The sequence below is a fragment of the Phocoena sinus genome, chromosome 10, assembly GCF_008692025.1.
Source record: "Phocoena sinus isolate mPhoSin1 chromosome 10, mPhoSin1.pri, whole genome shotgun sequence".
Lineage (NCBI taxonomy): Eukaryota > Metazoa > Chordata > Mammalia > Artiodactyla > Phocoenidae > Phocoena > Phocoena sinus.
Genome location: NC_045772.1, coordinates 63,601,862 through 63,622,705, shown reverse-complemented (window position 1 = coordinate 63,622,705; position 20,844 = coordinate 63,601,862). Strand labels below are relative to the sequence as shown.

General features: G+C 40.9%; 1 protein-coding gene across 2 annotated transcripts in view; it reads right to left on the bottom strand.

The window, feature by feature from the left end:
- The window catches only part of CERS5 (ceramide synthase 5), a 35,712-nt gene extending 17,815 nt beyond the window's left edge, over positions 1-17,897 (bottom strand). The window contains exon 1 of one of the 2 annotated variants that reach the window (XM_032644863.1): positions 17,596-17,897. In XM_032644863.1, coding sequence (XP_032500754.1) covers positions 17,596-17,792 — 197 coding nt within the window. In that variant the 5' untranslated portion in view covers positions 17,793-17,897. The remainder of the gene's footprint in view (positions 1-17,595) is intronic. The other variant, XM_032644862.1, reaches the window with a different exon arrangement.
- Between the last annotated feature and the right edge of the window lie 2,947 nt (positions 17,898-20,844).

The following is a 20,844-nucleotide window of genomic DNA, read 5'->3' as shown; positions in this document are numbered from 1 at the left end:
AACACCGCCCCTGCCTAAGTGCCACCCCAGCCTAAACTCCGCCCCCATGGCCAAGGCTTTTTTTCTCTTTTAGATTGGGGCTCTGGTTTACATTGTTGATTCACTGCTGTTGATTCTTTCATATTTTTATTTTTCCTAATAAATCTTTTATTTTTCTAATTTTATTTTATTCTTTATACTTTGTTATTGTTCTCTCCTTTTGGCTTGTCCCCCCACCCACCTTTTTTTTTTTCTTTTTTCTGTTGTGGTTTTATTTTACCTTGTTGCAGTTGTTTCAATTATAGTTTTATTTTTCCTAATATAATTTTTATCTTTCTAATTCTATTTTGTTTTTTCTCTTTCATATTGTGCTGCTCCTTTTTTCCTTTCTTTCCTTCTTCCTTCCTTTTTTTTTTTAACCGTGCCACAAAGCTTGCGGGATCTTGGTTCCCAGGCCGGAGGTCAGGCCCGAGCTCCTGTGGTGGGAGCTCCAAGTCCAAACTGCGGGACTAACAGAGAACCTCAGACCCCAGGGAATATCAGATGGAGTGAGGCCTCCCAGAGGTCCTCAACTCAGCACCAAGACCCATCTCTATCCAACTGCCTGCAAATTCCAGTACTGGACGTCTCAGGCCAAACAACCAGTAAGACAGGAATACAGCACCACCATCAAACAAAAAAAGAAACGACAAAAAAAATGTTACAGACGAAGGAGCAAGGTAAAAACCTACAAGACCAAATAAATGAAGATGAAATGGGCAACCTACCTGAAAAAGAATTCAGAGTAATGATAGTAAAGATGATCCAAAATCTGGGAAACAGAATGGAGAAAATATAAGAAACATTCAACAAGGATCTAGAAGAATTAAAGAGCTAACAAACAACGGTGAACAACACAATAAATGAAATTAAAAATACTCTAGAAGGAATAAATAACCGAATAACTGAGGCAGAAGAACGGATAAGTGAGCTGGAAGATAAAATGGTGGAAATAACTGCCAGGGAGCAGAATAAAGAAAAAAGAATGAAAAGAATTGAGGACGGTCTCAGAGACCTCTGGGATAACACTACACACAACAACATTCGAATTATAGGGGTCCCAGAAGAAGAAGAGAAAAAGAAAGGATCAGAGAAAATATTTTAAGAGATTATAGTCAAAAACTTCCCTAACATGGAAAGGAAATAGTCAACCAAGTCCAGGAAGCACAGAGAATACCATACAGGTTAAATCCAAAGAGAAACATGCAGAGAAACATATTAATCAAACTATCAAAAATTAAATACAAAGAAAAAATATTAAAAGCAGCAAGGGAAAAGCAACAAATAACATACAAGGGAATCCCCATAAGGTTAACAGCTGGTCTTTCAGCAGAAACTCTGCAAGCCAGAATGGAGTGGCAGGACACATTTAAAGTGATGAAAGGGAAAAACCTACAACCAGGATTACTCTACCCAGCAAGGATCCCATTCAGATTCGATGGAGAAATTAAACCTTTACAGATAAGCAAAAGTTAAGAGAATTCAGCACCACCAAAGCAGCTTTACAACAAATGCTAAAGAAACTTCTCTAGGCAGTAAACACAAGAGGAGGAAAAGACCTACAAAAACAAACCCAAAACAATTAAGAAAATGTAATAGGAACATACATATCAATAATTACCTTAAATGTAAATGGATTAAATGCTCCAACCAAGACACAGACTGACTTAATGGATACAAAAACAAGACCCATATATATGGTGTCTACAAGAGACCCACTTCAGACCTAGGGACACATACAGACTGAAAGTGAGGGGATGGAAAAAGATATTCCATGCAAATGGAAATCAAAAGAAAGCTGGAGTAGCAATTCTCATATCACACAAAATAGACTTTAAAATAAAGAATGTTACAAGAGACAAGGAAGGACACTACATAATGATCAAGGGATCAATCCAAGAAGAAGATATAACAATTGTAAATATTTATGCACCCAACCTAGGAGCACCTCAATGCATAAGGCAAATGCAAACAGCCATAAAAGGGGAAATCGACAGTAACACAACCATAGTAGGGGACTTTAACACCCCACTTTCACCAATGGACAGATCATCCAAAATGAAAATAAATAAGGAAGCACAAGCTTTAAATGACACATTAAGTAAGATGGACTTAATTGATATTTATAGGACATTCCATCCAAAAACAACAGAATACACTTTCTTCTCAAGTGCTGATGGAACACCGTCCAGGATAGACTATACCCTGGGTCACAAATCAAGCCTTGGTAAACTCAAGAAAATTGAAATCGTATCAAGTATCTTTTCCGACCACAGTGCTATGAGACTATATAACAATTACAGGAAAAAAACTGTAAAAAATACAAACACACGGAGGCTAAACAATACGCTACGAAATAACCAAAAGATCACTGAAGAAATCAAAGAGGAAATCTAAAAATACCGAGACACAAATGACAATGAAAGCACAACAATCCAAAACCTATGGGATGCAGCAAAAGCAGTTCTAAGAGGGAAGTTTATAGCAATACAATCCTACCTCAAGAAACAAGAAAAACCTCAAATAAACAACCTAACCTCACACCTAAATCAATTAGAGAAAGAACTAAAAAACACAAAGTAACAGAAGGAAAGAAATCATAAAGATCAGATCAGAAATAAATGAAAAAGAAATGAAGGAAACAATAGCAAAGATCAGTAAAACTAAAAGCTGGTTCTTTGAGAAGATAAACAAAATTGATAAACCATTAGCCAGACTCATCAAGTAAAAAAGGGAGAACACTCGAATCAACAGAATTAGAAATGAAAAAGAAGTAACAACTGACAGTGCAGAAATACAAAGGATCAGGAGAGATTACTACAAGCAAATATATGCCAATAAAATGAACAACCTGGAAGAAATGGACAAATTCTTAGAAAAGCACAGCCTTCCAAGACTGAACCAGGAAGAAATAGAAAATATAAACAGACCAATCACAAGCACTGAAATTGAGACTGTGATTAAAAATCTTCCAACAAGTGAAAGCCCAGGACCAGATGGATTCACAGGTAAATTCTATCAAACATTTAGAGAAGAGCTAACACCTATCCTTCTCAAACTCTTCCAAAATAGAGCAGAGGGAGGAACGCTCCCTAACTCATTCTATGAGGCCACCATCACCCTGACACCAAAACCAGACAAAGATGTCACAAAAAAAGAAAACTACTACTGGCCAATATCACTGATGAACATAGATGCAAAAATCCTCAACAAAATACTAGCAAACAGAATCCAACAGCACATTAAAAGGATCATACACCATGATCAAGTGGGCTTTATCCCAGGAATGCCAAGGATTCTTCAATATATGCAAATCAATCAATGTGATACACCATATTAACAAATTGAAGGATAAAAACCATATGATCAACTCAATAGATGCAGAGAAAGCTTTTGACAAAATTCAACACCCACTTATGATAAAAACTCTCCAGAAAGTGGGCATAGAGGGAACCTACCTCAACATAATAAAGGCCATATATTGACAAACCCACAGCCAACACTGCTCTCAATGGTGAAAAACTGAAACCATTTCCTCTAAGATCAGGAACAAGACAAGGTTGCCCACTCTCACCACTATTATTCAACATAGTTTTGGAAGTTTTAGCCACAGCAATCAGAGAAGAAAAGGAAATAAAAGGAATCCAACTTGGAAAAGAAGTAAAACTGTCACTGTTTGCAGATGACATGATACTCTACATAGAGAATCCTAAAGATGCTACCAGAAAACTACTAGAGCTAATCAATGAATTTGGTAGAGTAGCAGGATATAAAATTAATGCACAGAAATCTCTGGCATTCCTATACACTAATGATGAAAAATCTGAAAGATAAATTAAAGAAACACTCCCATTTACCACTGCAACAAAAAGAATAAAATACCGAGAATAAACCTACCTAGGAGACAAAAGACCCATATGCAGAAAACTATAAGACACTGATGAAAGAAATTAAAGATGATACAAACAGGTGGAGAGATATACCATGTTCTTGGATTGGAAGAATCAACATTGTGAAAATGCCTATGCTACCCAAAGCAATCTACAGATTCAGTGCAATCCCTATCAAAATACCAATGGCATTTTTCAGAGAACTAGAACAAAAAAATTCACAATTTGTATGGAAACACAAAAGACTCCGAATAGCCAAAGCAATCTTGAGGAAGGAAAACAGAGCTGGAGGAATCAGGCTCCCTGACTTCAGACTACACTACAAAGCTACAGTAATCAAGACAGTATGGTACTGGCACAAAAACAGAAATATGAATCAACTGAACAGGATAGAAAGCCCAGAGATGAACCCATGCACATATGGTCACCTTATCTTTGATAAAGGAGGCAAGAGAATACAATGGAGAAAAGCCAGCCTCTTCAATAAGTGGTTCTGGGAAAACTAGACAGCTACATGTAAAAGAACACAATTAGAACACTCCCTAACACTGTATACAAAAATAAACTCAAAATGGATTAATGACCTAAATGTAAGGTCAGATACTATCAAACTCTTAGAGGAAAACATAGGCAGAACACTCTATGACATAAATCACAGCAAGGTCCTTTCTGACCCACCTCCTAGAGTAATGGAAATAAAAACAAAAATAAACAAATGGGACCTAATGAAACTTAAAAGCTTTTGCACAGCAAAGAAAACCATAAAAAAGACGAAAAGACAACTCTCAGGATGGGAGAAAATATTTGCAGATGAAGCAACTGACAAAGGATTAATTTCCAAAATATACAAGCAGCTCATGCAGCTCAATATCAAAAAAACAAACAACCCAATCCAAAAACGGGCAGAAGACCTAAATAGATATTTCTCTAAAGAACAAACAACACAATCCAAAAATGGACAGAAGACCTAAGTAGACATTTCTCCAAAGAAGATATACAGATTGGCAACAAGCACATGAAAAGATGCTCAACATCACTAATCATTAGAGAAATGCAAACCAAAACTACAGTGAGGGGGGCTTCCCTTGTGGTGCAGTGGTTGAGAGTCCGCTTGCCGATTCAGGGGACACGGTATTGTGCCCCGGTCCGGGAAGATCCCACATGCCGCAGAGCGGCTGGGCCCGTGAGCCATGGCCGCTGAGCCTGCGCGTCCAGAGCCTGTGCTCTGCAACGGGAGAGGCCACAACAGTGAGAGGCCCGCGTACCGCAAAAAAAAAAAAAAAAAAAACTACAGTGAGGTATCACCTCACACCAGTCAGAATGGCCATCATCAAAAAATCTACAAACAGGGCTTCCCTGGCGGCACAGTGGTTGGGAGTCCGCCTGCCGATGCAGGGGACACGGGTTCATGCCCCAGTCCGGGAGGATCCCACATGCCGCGGAGCGGCTAGGCCCGTGAGCCATGGCCGCTGAGCCTGCGCGTCCAGAGCCTGTGCTCTGCAACGGGAGAGGCCACAGCAGTGAGAGGACCGCATACCGCAAAAAAAAAAAAAAAAAAAAAAAAAAAGTCTACAAACAATAAGTGCTGGAGAGGGTGCGGAGAAAAGGGAACCCTCTTGCACTGTTGGTGGGAATGTAAATTGATACAGCCACTATGTGGCCACTATGGAGAACAGTGTGGAGGTTCCTTAAACTACTAAAAGTAGAACTACCATATGACCCAGCAATGGGTCATACACCCTGAGAAAACCATAATTCAAAAAGAGTCATGTACCACAATGTTCACTGCTATTTACAATAGCCAGGACATGGAAGCAACCTAAGTGTCCATCGACAGATGAATGGACAAAGAAGATGGGGCATATATATACAATGGAATATTACTCAGCCATAAAAAGAGACGAAACTGAGTTATTTGTAGTGAGGTGGATGGACCTAGAGTCTGTCATACAGAATGAAGTAAGTCAGAAAGAGAAAAACAAATACCGTATGCTAACATATATATATGGAATGTAAAATAATAATAATAATAATGGTTCTGATGAACCTATGGGCAGGACAGGAATAAAGACATGGACATAGGGAATGGACTTGAGGACACGGGCAAGGGGACGCTTAAGTTGGGACGAAGTGAGAGAGTAGCACTGACATATATACACTACCAAATGTAAAACAGATAGCTAGTGGGAAGTAGCTGCATAGCACAGGGAGATCAGCTCGGTGCTTTGCGACCACCTAGAGTGGTGGGATAAGGAGGGTGGGAAGGAGACGCAAGAGGGAGGGGATATAGGGATATACGTATGTATATAGCTGATTCACTTTGTTATACGGCAGAAACTAACACAACACTGTAAAGCTGTTATACTCCAATAAAGACGTTAAAAAATAAATAAGTTTTTAAAAGTTAAAAAAAAAAAGGACACTCAGGCAGAGGGAACAGCATGTACTAAATCAAAGAGATAAGAAAGCGCTTAGAGAAGTATGCAATGTACAAATCGGGAATGGAGGTGGTGATAATGACAGGGGGAAAAACTATACAAGTAGTCAGGGGCCAGGTCACAGGTACCTTGCATGTTATGCTAAGCTTGAACTTTATCCTGTAGTTAATGGAGAGTCACTGAAAGGCTTTAGGCTATTGTAAAAAAAAATCCATGCTATAAGTAATAAAGCACTGAACTAAGGCTATAGAAATGGAAAGGCAAGGTTAGATTCAATTGATGGTGAGAAACCGATAGAACTTGGTGACTGGATAGATGTAGGAGGCAAAAAAAAAGGAAAAATCAAGGGTGCCTTCTATGTTTCCGGATTGGGAAACTAAGTTGATTATAGAGCCTCAACCAAGTAGAGAATAAGATAAGAAAAGCAAATTTGGGAGTGAAAGATGAGTTGTGTGTATGCTGAATTTGAAGTAACCATGTAACATTGAAATGCAACAGTCTAGTAGGCAAATAAGCTTGGAAAAAGGGCTTAAGATACATACACACAGGCACAGACACAAAGATATGAGAAAGAAAAAAGAGAGTGAGAGGATGAGAATATAGGTGGTAGCTAAAATTGTGAGGGTGGATGTGACTACATAAGAAAGGAATCTAAACTAAAAAGAGAACCAAGGTCAGAATACTGGGAAACACCAACATAAAAGGTGAATTTAGGGGACAGGAATGTCAGAGGTGGAGTTGTATCAAATGAGGTAGAGATTAGGTAAGACAGGGATTTCAGTATCCAATGGATTTGGCAATTTGAAGACCGGTGGTAACCTTCACCAAAGAAATTCCAATAAAATGGAGACTCTAAAAGATAGTAATGAGTTATAGCAGCGAAAGATATAAAGAGGAGGAAGAAAGAAGTGGAAATAGCTAACTCTCAAGAATCTCCGCTGAGAAGGGAATGCCTTCACTTCCTGCATCAGAACCACTTTATCTAAAACTAATATCCCTGTGCTTTATATCCATTCTCTTCCTGATTAGAAATTTCATTCTATTTATTCCTATTTTTTTCTATTACCTTTGGCTTCATTCTCTACTTGTTTCTTCTCATCAGACGTTGAACATGCTCAAGTTTTCCCACCTTAAAACAGCGCTTCCTGTCCCTCACACCCTCTGGCTCTCACCCACCTCACAACTAAAGTTCTTGAAAAAGTTCTCTTCTCATGACTTCTCTTCTAACTCCCACTCATTCCTCAACCTTCCTCTCTCTCTCATCTGGCTTCTGTCCCTATACTTCACTGAAGCTGCTCTTTGCCAAAGTCGTCAATGATCTCCTTATTGTGAAATCAAATGGATGCTCTTCAGGCCTGCATCTTACCTGACCACTTAGTGCCATTTGACATTATTGAGCATGTTCTCCCCCTTGAAATGCTCTTTCCTGTTAGCTTCCTTTCTGTCACACTCTTCCTAGTTTTCTCCCTCTATCTTTCTGGCAGTAGAACTAGACTTCGTGGTGTGCACTGCTAGTTGGGTCACCTTGGACAAGTTACTTAACTTTCTCCTTGCTTCAGTTTTCTCATCTGTAAAATGAGGATAACCACAGTATCTACTTACTTCATAAAGTTACTGTGAAGATTCAATGTTTATTACTTAGAACAGTGCCTGGGATAAAGTATGTACTTATTAAATGCTAACTACTGATATTATCAAATACTCTATGGCTGTCATACCTCTTATCTTCTTTTGGGTTTCTTTTTCCTCTGCCTTTCCCTAAAACACAGTGTTTCCTCACGGTTCTATGCAGATTCTTACCTTACTCTACACTCTCAACCCTGGGTGATCTCATTCAATAACGGCAGAGGGTCTGTATGGTCCACAGACCCCACAGCATCCCTGAGATACTCTCTGGGGGCTCATAAAGCCAAAACTATTTTCGTAATGATATTAAGACATTTGCCTTTGTTATGGTGTTGATATTTACAATGATGATGCAAAAAAAGCAATGGTGGGTAAACTTATGGAAGCTGAGCACAAATCAGGGCAGCGGCACCAAACTGCAGTAGTAGTTATTGTATTCTTTCTTGCTATAGCCTCTTACTTAACAACAACAACAAAGCCAGTTTCACTAAAGAATGTCCTTGATGAAGCAATACAAATGATTAATTTTATTAAATGCCAACCCTTGAGTACATTTTTAAAAAGTATTCTGTGATAAAATGGGCAGTACACAGAAAGCACTTTTATTGCATACCAAAGGATACGGTGGTCTCAAAGAAATGCACTTGTTTGACTGATTGAGTTGTATGCTGAACTAAAATCACGTCTTACAAAGAACACCATTTTTACCCAAAAGAATGACTGACAGACAAACTACGGTTATTCAGGAACTGGGTATTTCAGAGACATTTTCTTAAAAATGAATGAAATAAGCCTGTCACTTCAAAAAACAAACAATCTTGCCATTGATAAAATTCAAGTTTTCAAGTGAAAATTAGAAGTTTAGAGACCATATATCTGCCTTTAAGCTTGACAACGTCCCAATACTTCAAGGTTTTTCTGATGAGATTGTTACAGTGAGATTACTATGATGTTTTAATACTGTATAATGAAATGTATTGACATTTAGGATATCTGTATAACTTAGTGAACCAGTATTTTTCAAGTGACCAATACATGATGTCCGTTCAAAGTGTAAGACACCAGTGGATTTTAACATGAATGGAAAGCTCATTGATATGGTTTCAGATTCTAACCAACCTTTAAGAAACTACTCATTGTGTTTTGGTGTAGTATCAAAGATAAAATACTTCCTCCTTCCAATAACATATCTGTGTAAAGCCAGCTTTTATTTATATACTTCAACCAAAACAACATATCAGAAGGGATTGAATGTAGAAGCCTGCGAGGAGAATCCAGCTATCTTCTACTAAGACATTAAAGAGATATGCAAAAATATAAAATCAATGTTTTTCTCTAAATATTTTTTTGTTTAGAAAATTATCTTTCAAAAATATGTTATTTATGTTAACATGTAATAGGCTTTTTTTTTTAAAATTTATTTTTGGCTACTTGGGTCTTTGTTGCTGCGCACGGGCTTTCTCCAGTTGCAGTGAGTGGCGGCTACTCTTCCTTGCGGTGCGCGGGCTTCTCATTGCGGTGGCTTTTCTTGTTGCGGAGCACCGGCTCTAGGCACGTGGGCTTCAGTAGTTGTGGCGCACGGGCTTAGTTGCTCCGCAGCATGTGGGATCTTCCTGGACCAGGGATCAAACCCGTGTCTCCTGCATTGGCAGGCAGATTCTTAACCACTGCGCCACCAAGGAAGTCCTATTTTTGTTATTTTTTAATGAAATAATAAATATATTTCTTAAATGTCTCGATTTCGATTTCAAATATGAAAAAATTGAGAGGTATATGTAACCTACATCTACAAAAACTCCTTGGGATCCTCAATAATTTTTAAGAGTAAAAAAAAGAAAAATGCTGAGAACAAAAGATTTAAGAATTACTAAGTTATACTATTTATTCATTTACGTGCTGTTGATTCCCAACCATATATTATTTTGTATATTCCCTATACATATGCATGCACACCAGTGTATTTTTTCTGAGCAAATTCTTAAGAGGACAGGATTTGCTATGTACAAGCAAATGTGTTATACACATTTGTTGTACACATATGTGCTTGTTGTGTACGAGGTACTACACTTCTCAAGGACACTCATACCACCAAATCCAACATTTCTTGCATGGTCAGTGTGCAAGTAATCTTTGCAGGTTTTTTTAAGGACTTTTTTTTTTAATTGGCCAATTTGCTCTTAAAACAAAGCAGAAACAAACTAAAAAGAAGAGAACCTTTATGCTATCCTAAGCCATGACAAGGCATACACTGTGGATTTATACCAGACTATCCTTCACTCCTTCTCCCATTTCCATCAAAGTTATCTTCACTTAGACCTATAAGAGGGCCTTAAAGAATTAAGATGACTAATAACTGTGCAATCTGATGAACCTACTTGGTACTGTGATGAGAAAGAAGGATCAGCATTCTGCTTACACCTTACCTTATTATGAGAGAAGTAAGTCGTGAGATAATAAGAATTACTTAGAGTATATAAGTATATTAAAATGCTTCACAGACACAAACTAATTTAAGACTAAGTTGTAGTTTTATTATACAGTAGCTAATGAATATTTTACTTGCTATAGAGCAGCAAGTAGCAGCAGTTCTCCAAGTATGGCTGGAGAACAGCTGGAGGTCCCTAAGATTCTCGTTGTTAAAGAACTCCTCTAACTACCTACACACATTTCTTTCATTAAACATATTTATTTTTTAAATGGGTGAGTAATTATACTACTTAATGCATTTGCTTAAAGTAGGAACACAAATGCATGCATGTTGAATAAGAGGTGGATTAGAGAAAAAGGTTAACAAAAAGCTCTTTCTTAAGTTTTTACCATCCTTCATAATTCAAGAAACAAGTGTTTGTTAGTGGGACATTAAGTCTGTATTTCAGTTAATAACCGTTAAAAAGAACTGAATCCACCTCTTCCAAATTCCCATGACTTAACCTTGTGCATACATTCATTACACTCTATTTTAACCACTGGTTTTCTTGCTCTCTTCCTGAAGGTAGACACCATGACTTACTTTCTTACCCTCGGCACTTAGTTTGATATCTGGCATATACTAAGCTCCCAATAAATAATTGTTGAAAAATGAACAGATGAACAAATGGGTAAAAACTTAATTCTCAACTAAAAGGTAAAGCGTTTCAAGGAAATGTGGCCACCTGTCCTCCTGGGTCATCAGATAACCTACCAGCTACATGTAGGAGGTCAATGATTTCCGGAGAATCAGTAGAAATTCAAGTTAACTAACTTCAGTCTATAACTGGAGATTTCCCCAAGAAGTATTAAAACACAACCACAACAATCTGATTTAGTTTGAGACCCTTTGTGCCTATAATTGAGACTTCTTACAAATGCTGACACTACCCCAGAACTAAGGACTACAAGATATATACCCTTTTTAAGAAACTCCATAGTTTTGAGAAGAATACAATAGTTTGATTATTCTCATTGCCTTATCAGGGCTGTGTAGCACCTCATGTACAATGAACTACTTGACAAACTTATTTGTTTACACATCATTAACTACTTGACTGAGGAAATATATGCAGAAGAAAAAAACTCCAGAGCAATACTTGGCTAGAGGGCACTGTTAATCGACAGTTACTCAAAACAGACTATAACTAGTCATTTAAATCATTCAGAAAATGATTTACATTTTAAAAATCCCATTATTACTATAATTTTTTAGAAAGCCCCACTGTTTAAAACCTGGTCCAATATATTCAGGACTAATCACCTTCTGGTGCTTAAAAACAAGATCAGGGACTTCCCTGGTGGTCCAGTGGTAAAGAATCCGCCTTCCAATGCAGGGAACGCGGGTTTGATCCTGGTCGGGGAACTAAGATCCCACATGCTACGGGGCAACTAAGCCAGCGCGCCACAACTACTGAGCCTGCGTGCTTCAACTAGAGAGCTGGCATGCCACAAACTACAGAGCCCATGTGCTCTGGAGCCCACGCACCACAACGAGAGAGAGAAAACCCACACACTACAACTAGAGAGAAGCCCGTGCACCGCAATGAAAGATCCCGCAGGCCGCAACTAAGACTGATGCAGCCAAAAATAAATAAATAAATAAATATTTTAAAAACACATAAATAAAAAATAAATCAAATGTGAATCTACGGGCTTCCCTGGTGGCGCAGTGGTTGAGAGTCTGCCTGCTAATGCAGGGGACACGGGTTCGAGCCCTGGTCTGGGAGGATCCCACATGCCACGGAGCAGCTAGGCCCATGAGCCACAACTACTGAGCCTGCGCATCTGGAGCCTGTGCTCCACAACAAAAGAGGCCGCAAGAGTGAGAGGCCCGCGCACCGCGATGAAGAGTGGCCCCCGCTTGCCACAACTAGAGAAAGCCCTCGCACAGAAAGGAAGACACAACACAGCAAAAATAAATAAATAGTTAAAAAAAAAATGTGAATCTACATTAAAATTCTCTTCTTGGTTATTAATACTTATTTGAATCACTATCATCAGCACTGCTCAATAGAAATAATGTGAGCCACATATATAATTTTAAATTTTCTGATAGGCACTTTAAAAAAAGTAAAAAAGAAACAAGTGAAATTAATTTTGATAATATACTTTGTTTAACCCGATATATCCAAAATATTATCATGTCAATATGTAATCAATGTTAAAAATTGAGATAGTTTACATTTTTTTCCCCTGCATTAAGTCTTGAAAATCGGGTGTGTATTTTACACTTAGAACACATCTCAGTGCTGACCAGTCACAGTTGAAATCCCCAAAAGCTAGTAGCTACTGTGCTAGCTAGTGGCTCCTATACTGGAAACCACAGTACTAGATAATTCAGAGAGAATTCTTCATATCTAGGAAGACTGCCTTTGCATCTAGGAAAACGAGTTTCAGATTTTTTTTTTAGTTAGAAGTGACTATGGTTAACTCCTTTTGCAGCAACACCTCAATTAACTTCCCCAAAGATAAAGTAGGAGTGGATTCAACCACAAACAGCCCAAAACTCAGTGAATTCTTTAGAAAGCAGCTTTATCTGCCTAAAACTACCTCTGGTGAAGAAGCCAAAATAGGTACATCTCCCCCTCCCCACTCTATAAGGAAGGTACAGAGTTCACTTGATGCCTCCTCTTCTCCCCATTAATTTCTTCTTTACCCAGCTAGGAGACCCTAGTTTTCTGAATCAGGAAGGGGCTAAAGCAAAAATATATGACGTTTCTTTTCTGTGACAAATATATTGTCTCCAGGGGTAAGCCAGGAACCTGACCTCAGTCACGACAGTACTCAGGGCTGTCTGCAGAGCATCAACACCCACTGCACAGAAAGGGCTAGGGAAATTTTTCCAGGAGAGAAGAGGGACACAGAAGGCTTCTGATCATCTGGAGCTTATTAAGAGGTGGGTTCTTAGATAAGGGCAGAGCCATGTGACCATCTTTTTCAATCTCACTCTGCTGGATCTGCAAACCTGACTTAATTCTGTGATTTACAATTCAATAAGGCCCAACAGAATACCTTTAGGGCTGTAGTGGAATGGGCAATCTCCCTTACAACCTAGCCAGCAGCTATGTCCATTCCTCCCAACACCTCTCTCCAGTCTGGAGGACCTACTAATACTGGGTCACAATGTTGTGACATGACATGGACCTAGAAGGAAGGCAGCAGGTCTGTCAGGAAGAGGAAAAAGGTTCTTCTTCCTCCACTTGGCAGAAGTGGGGAAGAACAGGAAATTAAAAAAAAAAAAAAAAAAAGGCAGCAAGCAGCAGAGTTAGCAAGGTTTACAAAAGGAAGATGAAATGAGTGGTTAAGAAATGTGCACAAAAAAGTGAGTCACTGCTCTTGTTTCTAGTTATAAGATAGGCCAGTAAGTGAGTCTGTTAGTCCCCTGTGCCAGAGAATGGTACTGAGAAAGTTCCTTAGACATGCCAGTGAGGTTGCCTTGGAAGTAACAGGAGAGAAGAGGGGACTGGAATAATGAATGAGCAGTAAGGAGAGCTCTAATCTATCTCCTGTATAATTCACAAAACAATTTTCTCCTGGCAACATAAAGCTCCTATTGCAATACCATATTCAAAATAAATGAGCCTATGTAGCTCTGATGATATCAATATTAAGTCTCAAGCTTACACTTGATCCCAAGGAATAAGTGCTCAGGGACTAGATATTAAATTTCAAACAATTTTATCTTTAAGATCCAATTTAAGTAAGACATGGCACACCTAGCTTGGACTATTCATTCCCTCAGGTCTCAATCATCAATGTGATATTAAAAGAAGTTTTAAAGAACAGGTGGAAGAGTTTCTTATTTCTCTTTTGATAGGGTATAGGGTAGCATAAGTGTGTGCATGGGGGGTGGGGAAAAAGAAAAAGAAACTGCAGAAAGGTGCACAACATGCAAATATTGTATGGTGAAATTTAACAGAAACAAGGGAATTATAGTTTTGTCTCTCTCAGTCAAGGCAAACATCTATTTCATGTTGAAGATCTAGATTCCAGTTACTCCTCTGGGCATCTGAGTAGACGAGGGTGGACCCTTCTCAAACATTCAATCAGAATTTACTGACCACATGCTACATCAAAGGTATTTTGCAAGGTGCAGGCCACCATAATGCAACCACTTAGCAGAGGCCCACAAAGGAAAAGCCTCTATTCTTGGGTAGGTAATAATCTCCTATCTGCAGTTCTTTAGCGAAATAGCTAGATACATTAATATATGGTCAGGTGGCTTTTCAAATCGTCCCTATCAGATGAGGCTACAGCTCTCCAGGGAATGTGGGAACTTAAAGAATAAAATGGGGACTTCCCTTGTGGCACAGTGGTTAAGAATCTGCCTGCCAATGCAGGGGACACGGGTTTGAGCCCCGGCCCAGGAAGCTCCCACATGCCACGGAGCAACTAAGCCCGTGCGCCGCAACTACTGAGCCTGCACCCTAGAGCCCTCGAGCCACAACTACTGAGCCCACGTGCCACAACTACCGAAGCCCGCATGCCTAGAGCCCGTGCTCCGCAACGAGAAGCCACCGCATTGAGAAGTCCGTGCACCCCAACCAAGAGCAGCCCCCGCTCGCCGCAACTAGAGGAAGCCTGCACGCAACAAGGAAGACCGAACACAGCCATAAATAAATAAAATTATAAAATAATAATAATAAAATAAACAAATGCTTGGTGTGGTTGATAAGAAAGAGAAAGTAAGGATAAACTGTAAACTCTGTATTTTTTCTTTAGGATATTCTTAAAACAACACAGAGATAATTTATCAAAGGGTATAGTGTAAGACATTAATATATGCAGAACAATTTGAAGCAAAAAATGCAAATTTCAGGTCAAACACATTATATTAAATAACCAAGAATAAGATGTACATGGATTTCTTCTCCAAATCCTAGAATAGTAGGAACGGCAGGTTAAATCTTAAAAGGGGGTTTTAAGGAATATGAAAAGTGGCCACACCATACAGTGGAAAGAGAATGGGGCTGGGGAAAACACTCTGGATCTTGGTTCTACCTCCTCCCCCAGGTGAGTGTGCAGCCTCTGAAAAGCTGCAAAATGTTTCTAAGCCTTAGTTTACTATTTATATAAATGGAGGTTGGAGTTCTAGCTCTTACAGTTCATGATTATTATATGAATCACTTTTTAGAAACTAAATAGTTAGGATTTGAGAAAGGAGAAAATGTAGGAAAGAGAATAAATGAACCAATATTTCTGATATCTTTTTCTATACTCTAAAATTAGTGACTTCTATTACCTTTATGGAAGTGCAGCACAGTAAGAGAACTGGTAATCCAGCTGTAATTTCTATTGCTAACTAAAGTCGTAGGTCTTAAAGAGAAACGAAGTAGCAAGACTGCTTCTAGGCTTAAACTTTCCTAAGGTCAAACATGACATGAACAAGGTACATGTCCTTACTAGCCAAGGAATATCATGCTAGAATGCTTTCACATCAGTATTCCCATCCATCCCTTCTCCCCTGACACTGGAGCACCACAGAAACATTCAGATAGAATTCCCACAGGTAAAAAGGATCCTTTCCAGTGGCTGTGCCAGGGGATATGTCCATCTTCACAGTCACCTGGGGGCACTCCTGGGAAATATGAAGATATATGCAAGCTTATATAAAATGAGTGTTTAGAAGCAACAAGCTAGTTCCTCTTACCACTAACTTGGGGAAATTTCCATATTAGTATATATTTATATGAAAAGCAGAAAATCTTTTCCTAAGACAATGAACTTTTTTTTCTCTCCTGAATTGTGTATTTTCCTTTTCAGTCATTATACTGTCTTTGTCTATTTTTTTTTTGCTCTCATATACAGATGCGAAGGTGGAGAGTACCTGGACCTAGGTTACTCCTAAGAGGGACAAGCGGTTTGTGCCTCCACCCCAAGAATACTTAATACAATGACTATACTTAAACTTCTGGCACAGCACTTTGACGACAATACATAAACACTGTTAAATAATGGATGAATGGTGGGAAACATATATATTTTGAAAGATTTTTGTGTCAGAAATAGTAGGCAAATCAAAGAAGTAATCCAAAACAGATAATATTAGATTTTCAGACAGTAACAAAGTAGTCTATCTGCAATATAGTCCCATCCTCGAAAGGGCATTCCTGCTCTATAGGCCAAAGGAACAAAAGATGTCAAAGTGCCATCCTCGTTACCTGAGACCTATGCAGAAAGAAGTCACCTTTCCCGGGGTATGAGTAGACTCGATCAAAATCACTCACAGCTATAAGTCCACATTGTAAAATCATCACAGCAAGTCCTCAATGGATATCTTTATCTTAGACAGCAGACAGGAGCCGCTCACTCAATGAAAAGTGAAAACACTTTTTGTCAAGAACACGTGGTCACTTAGAAGCTAGCTCAATACAGCTGTTGTCTCAATACAGCTGTTGTCTCACATGCCCTAAGGCTCTCCATCCTTTCAACATGACCACTCCTCCTTCCATTTCAGGCCTCCAAGGCCTGTTCGGCAACTAATTTGACACCTTTCCATACTGTGGAAGCCTCAGGCTCCACCACACCCTATCCCTACCAGATTTCTACTCTCCTACGGGCTCTGACAGAATTTTATTGAAACACACACACACGCGCGCGCGCGCGCGTCCATGCGGTGTGACGAACCAAGGCTTAGGGCCTAATTCTGTGCCCCTCAACTATCTGGAACTAAAGTGCCCTCACAAATCTTATCTTCCCATGAACCCATTTCTTCGGCTTGGAACGTCTGGCTCTTGCGCCGACCCTTCAGTTTCCATGACCCCAACTAGTTCTGGTTCTGGCAGCCCTTTCTTGTTTCCCGCCTCGGATTCTCGGTCGCAGCTCGCAGTTTCTTGGTCTGCAGAATCCTTGGAGGTTGGGGAGAGGCCCATGAGACACCCACCCCGGGCTCTCAAACTGAATGGGTCCAGTGTCCCCTTCGACTCTCACTCTTTCAATGTCCAAGCCCCAAACTCGCTGTCTTTACCTAGGCTCCACGACCACCTAGGCCACCCTCGGAGCATCCCGCGCGCGGCCCAGGGCTCTCCCAGCCTCCTGCTTCCGGGCTTTCCCTGCAGCTCGTCTTCCGGTCCTCGACCTCCGCCTCTCCCCCCGGGCCGGTTTCACCAGCCCGCGCCCACAGCCCTTCGCGCCGCTCGCCCGCGGGCTCTCACCGCTCGAAGAGCAGCCTCACGGAGAACACGCCCGCCGCCAGCGGGAACACCGAGAGGATGTGCCGGGCCCGCGGGTAGCCGTAGCCGTCGCCTGGCCCCTCGAGGTCGGCCCAGCTCACGTTCTGGGGCAGCCAGAAGCGCTCGCTCCACAGCCAGCCCCACAGCAGGCCCAGGGCTCCCGCCACCGCTGTCGCCATCTTACGCCCACCCCGCGGCCACCGCCGCCACAGCTTCAGCTGCCGCCACAGCCAACAGAACCCGCGGGGAGGCGGCCCCGGGGCGGGGGCGGGGCCGGACCGGCGGCCGCCCCCTTCCGGCCCCTTCTTGTCCCCGTCACGTCTCAGCCCGCCTCCTCTGCGGGTCCCAGCTTCTTCACCGCCCATCCCGCCTCCCCGCCCACCTCCCTCACCGCAGCCTCCCCGGCCGCCTCTCCTCGGGACTCCGCCTCCCGATCCTGGCCACGCCCCTCCTTTTCCCGCCCCGCCTCCACCCAGTCCTGGTCCCACCCCGCACAAGCACTCAACGCTCGTCCCGCCCCTTTTTGCTACCGGTTTCGGCGAAGATTTTCCTCCTCCCTCACTCTCCCGTCCAGCTACGGCTACACCCCTTATTTCAGGCATAGCTCCCTTATGGGGACATTCTTCTCAGTCCAGCCAGCTTAAGCTGTTCCTGCTCCCTGGAAGGCCATACCTCTCTCTCGCTCTCTCTCCCCCCTCCCTCACAGCCCCCATCTCTCACTAGGGTTTATCGCCATCTCAGCTGGTCCCGCCTACTAGCAGCGTTCTTTTTGCTCCCCACCCTTTTTTTCTCTTCGTGCCCGTCCATGATCTCAACCCCCTGTCCTTGTATATCCCTCAAAATTGACTTTTAAAAATCCTTTTATTCTTCTCATGGGGAAAGGAAATGGAAGATATCCAAAGGAAAATATTAAAGGAAAAAGCAAAGTAGATGATGGCCAATGTTTAATGAGGTTTACTATATGCCAGGTACTGCCCTGAACATTTTACACACATTATTTAACTTCCTCATTCTGTGAAGTAGGTATTTACTATTTTATGGATGAGTTAACTGAGGTCCAGAGAGCAGCTTGCCCGAGGCTATATAAACAAGTGGTAGAGCTGAGCTTCTGAACTAGAAAGTCTTTAGATTCCAGAGCCCTGAGGCTTTATCCTATAAAACTCCTTAACTTTAGATGTCCACATTGAACATTGAACTCTTTTGTGGATCAACATAAACAGGGAGGGGAGCCATAGACAAGAAACCTTCAAAATATTGAATTCTAAATTGTCCCTCAACCGCTGGAGAACGCTGAACCCTGGGTGCCAACCGTTCAAACCTGGCTACAAGATTAATTACCACAGGCTACCTAGAATGATCTGAAAAAAGATTAAAGAACTAATCTTGTCCAAGGACAGACAGAGTATCTTTATACTAGTAGGCATGCTTGCAGCAGAAGATAAAGAGTTTCAAAGGGAGAGAAAGAAGAGAAAAAAAAAGGAGCCACCTTAAGGAGTAGACTAGAAGGTCTGCTTTAGTTCAGTGGTTCTCAAACCTTAGTGTGCCACAGCTCAGACATTAGCTTCTCTCATCTCCCACATGGAGAGTTTGCTAAAAGTTTTCTGGGCTCCATCCAAAGAGATTCTGATTCAGGAGGTTCAGGGTAGGCCCATAAATGTGCATTTCTCATTTCCAACAAACTCAGAAGTCATGCCACTGCTGCTGGTCTGAGAACCACACTGCCTGAAGCCATTTTCGTCCAAACCCAGAAATAGCTTAATGGTAACTACCCTATATTCAAGATACGTTTTAAAAGAAGTAAACTCACAGGACTTCCCTAGTGGTCCAGTGGTTAAGACTCCATGCCCCCACTGCAGGGGGCATGGATTCGATCCCTGGTTGGGGAACTAAGATCCCACATGCCGTGTGGTGTGGCCAAAATAAATAAATAAAAGAAGTAAACTCTCTCTGATCCCATGGGAATTCAAAGCAGAGCCCCAAGGAACAAAGAACATGCTAACTTAGCATGCAGAGGCCAACACACAATGATCTTGGTCTCAAGATCTATTCCCAGAAAAACACATATGTACCATTTCTCAACCTCTTGATTGTTAGAAAACATATTGCTGACGAAATACGTAATGAAAGCAAATATAGTACAGGTTTCACTTTGGCCAGGAGTGATCTGACCAGCAAGCTGGTGAAAGAACTAAGTTGGCCCCTGTAGCAGTCATGGACAGAGTCTCCTTAACCATCTCAAGTCCCAAGCTGGCCCCTTTTCCTGCTTTACCAACAGAAAAATTCACATCATCCTATTGTCAACATTGACATAGTCCAACAAGTTGCTTCATTTAGAGAGCTGAGAGAATAAATGGTAAGCACTTTTTATTTGGCTGTAGGTTCTTTTGTTTTCTAAGAATGTTTAGTGTTATCTGGTCATTCTCTTGATAAGAATATCCTTTTATTATATTGATTATGGAGCTAATTCTTGTCTCTACGGTCTGTACCTATGTCTACCTTAGCCCTTGAAAGGCACAGAAAGGAGTTCTTCCAAGGGTAATCTCAGCCCCCAAGTACCTGATATATGGTGACATACTCAACTGATACCCATTAATGCCAGCCATAGGCGCTGAGACTTTTTGTATAAGGTTAGTAGATATAGGGAGTACAATGCGGATGGGTTAGAGCAGCAAGCAGTGAGTCACAGAGTAAAGGTAGCTAAACTCAAGCCAAGATTGGATATTTTATAAATGTCAGCAGGAACTTCTGGATTAACTGTTCAGTGAACAGGGCTTTCTAAATGACTTCAGCCTGTGTTGGGGCCAAGAGCAGATAGTAGTACCCGGACAAGCACTTAGAAGACCAGGCAAGATGCTGGAACACACAGTGGCCCTGGAAAATGTTAACAGATGACTCAAAAAGCATTTCTATCTCCAAGGAAATCTACACTCCCATTAAAAAAGGTACCTTAATTGGGGCAGTTGCCTCTGCAAGCAAGGAAAACAAACAACCAACTATGCCTCTGCCCAGGGTAGAAAACAAGTCCATTTTCAGCAGAGGCATTTGGAAATTCCATTTAGCATTTAGGTATACTTGTAAGGTAAATTATTAAATGCGGAGTACAATTAACAATAAAAAACCACCACTGCATTTTGAATTGGTAAAACAAACAGCTCATTTTGAATGAACACAATAATTCTCTTGCCAAGTTGCTTTCAATTTTCAAGAAAAATGTTTTCTAGGCGGATGAAA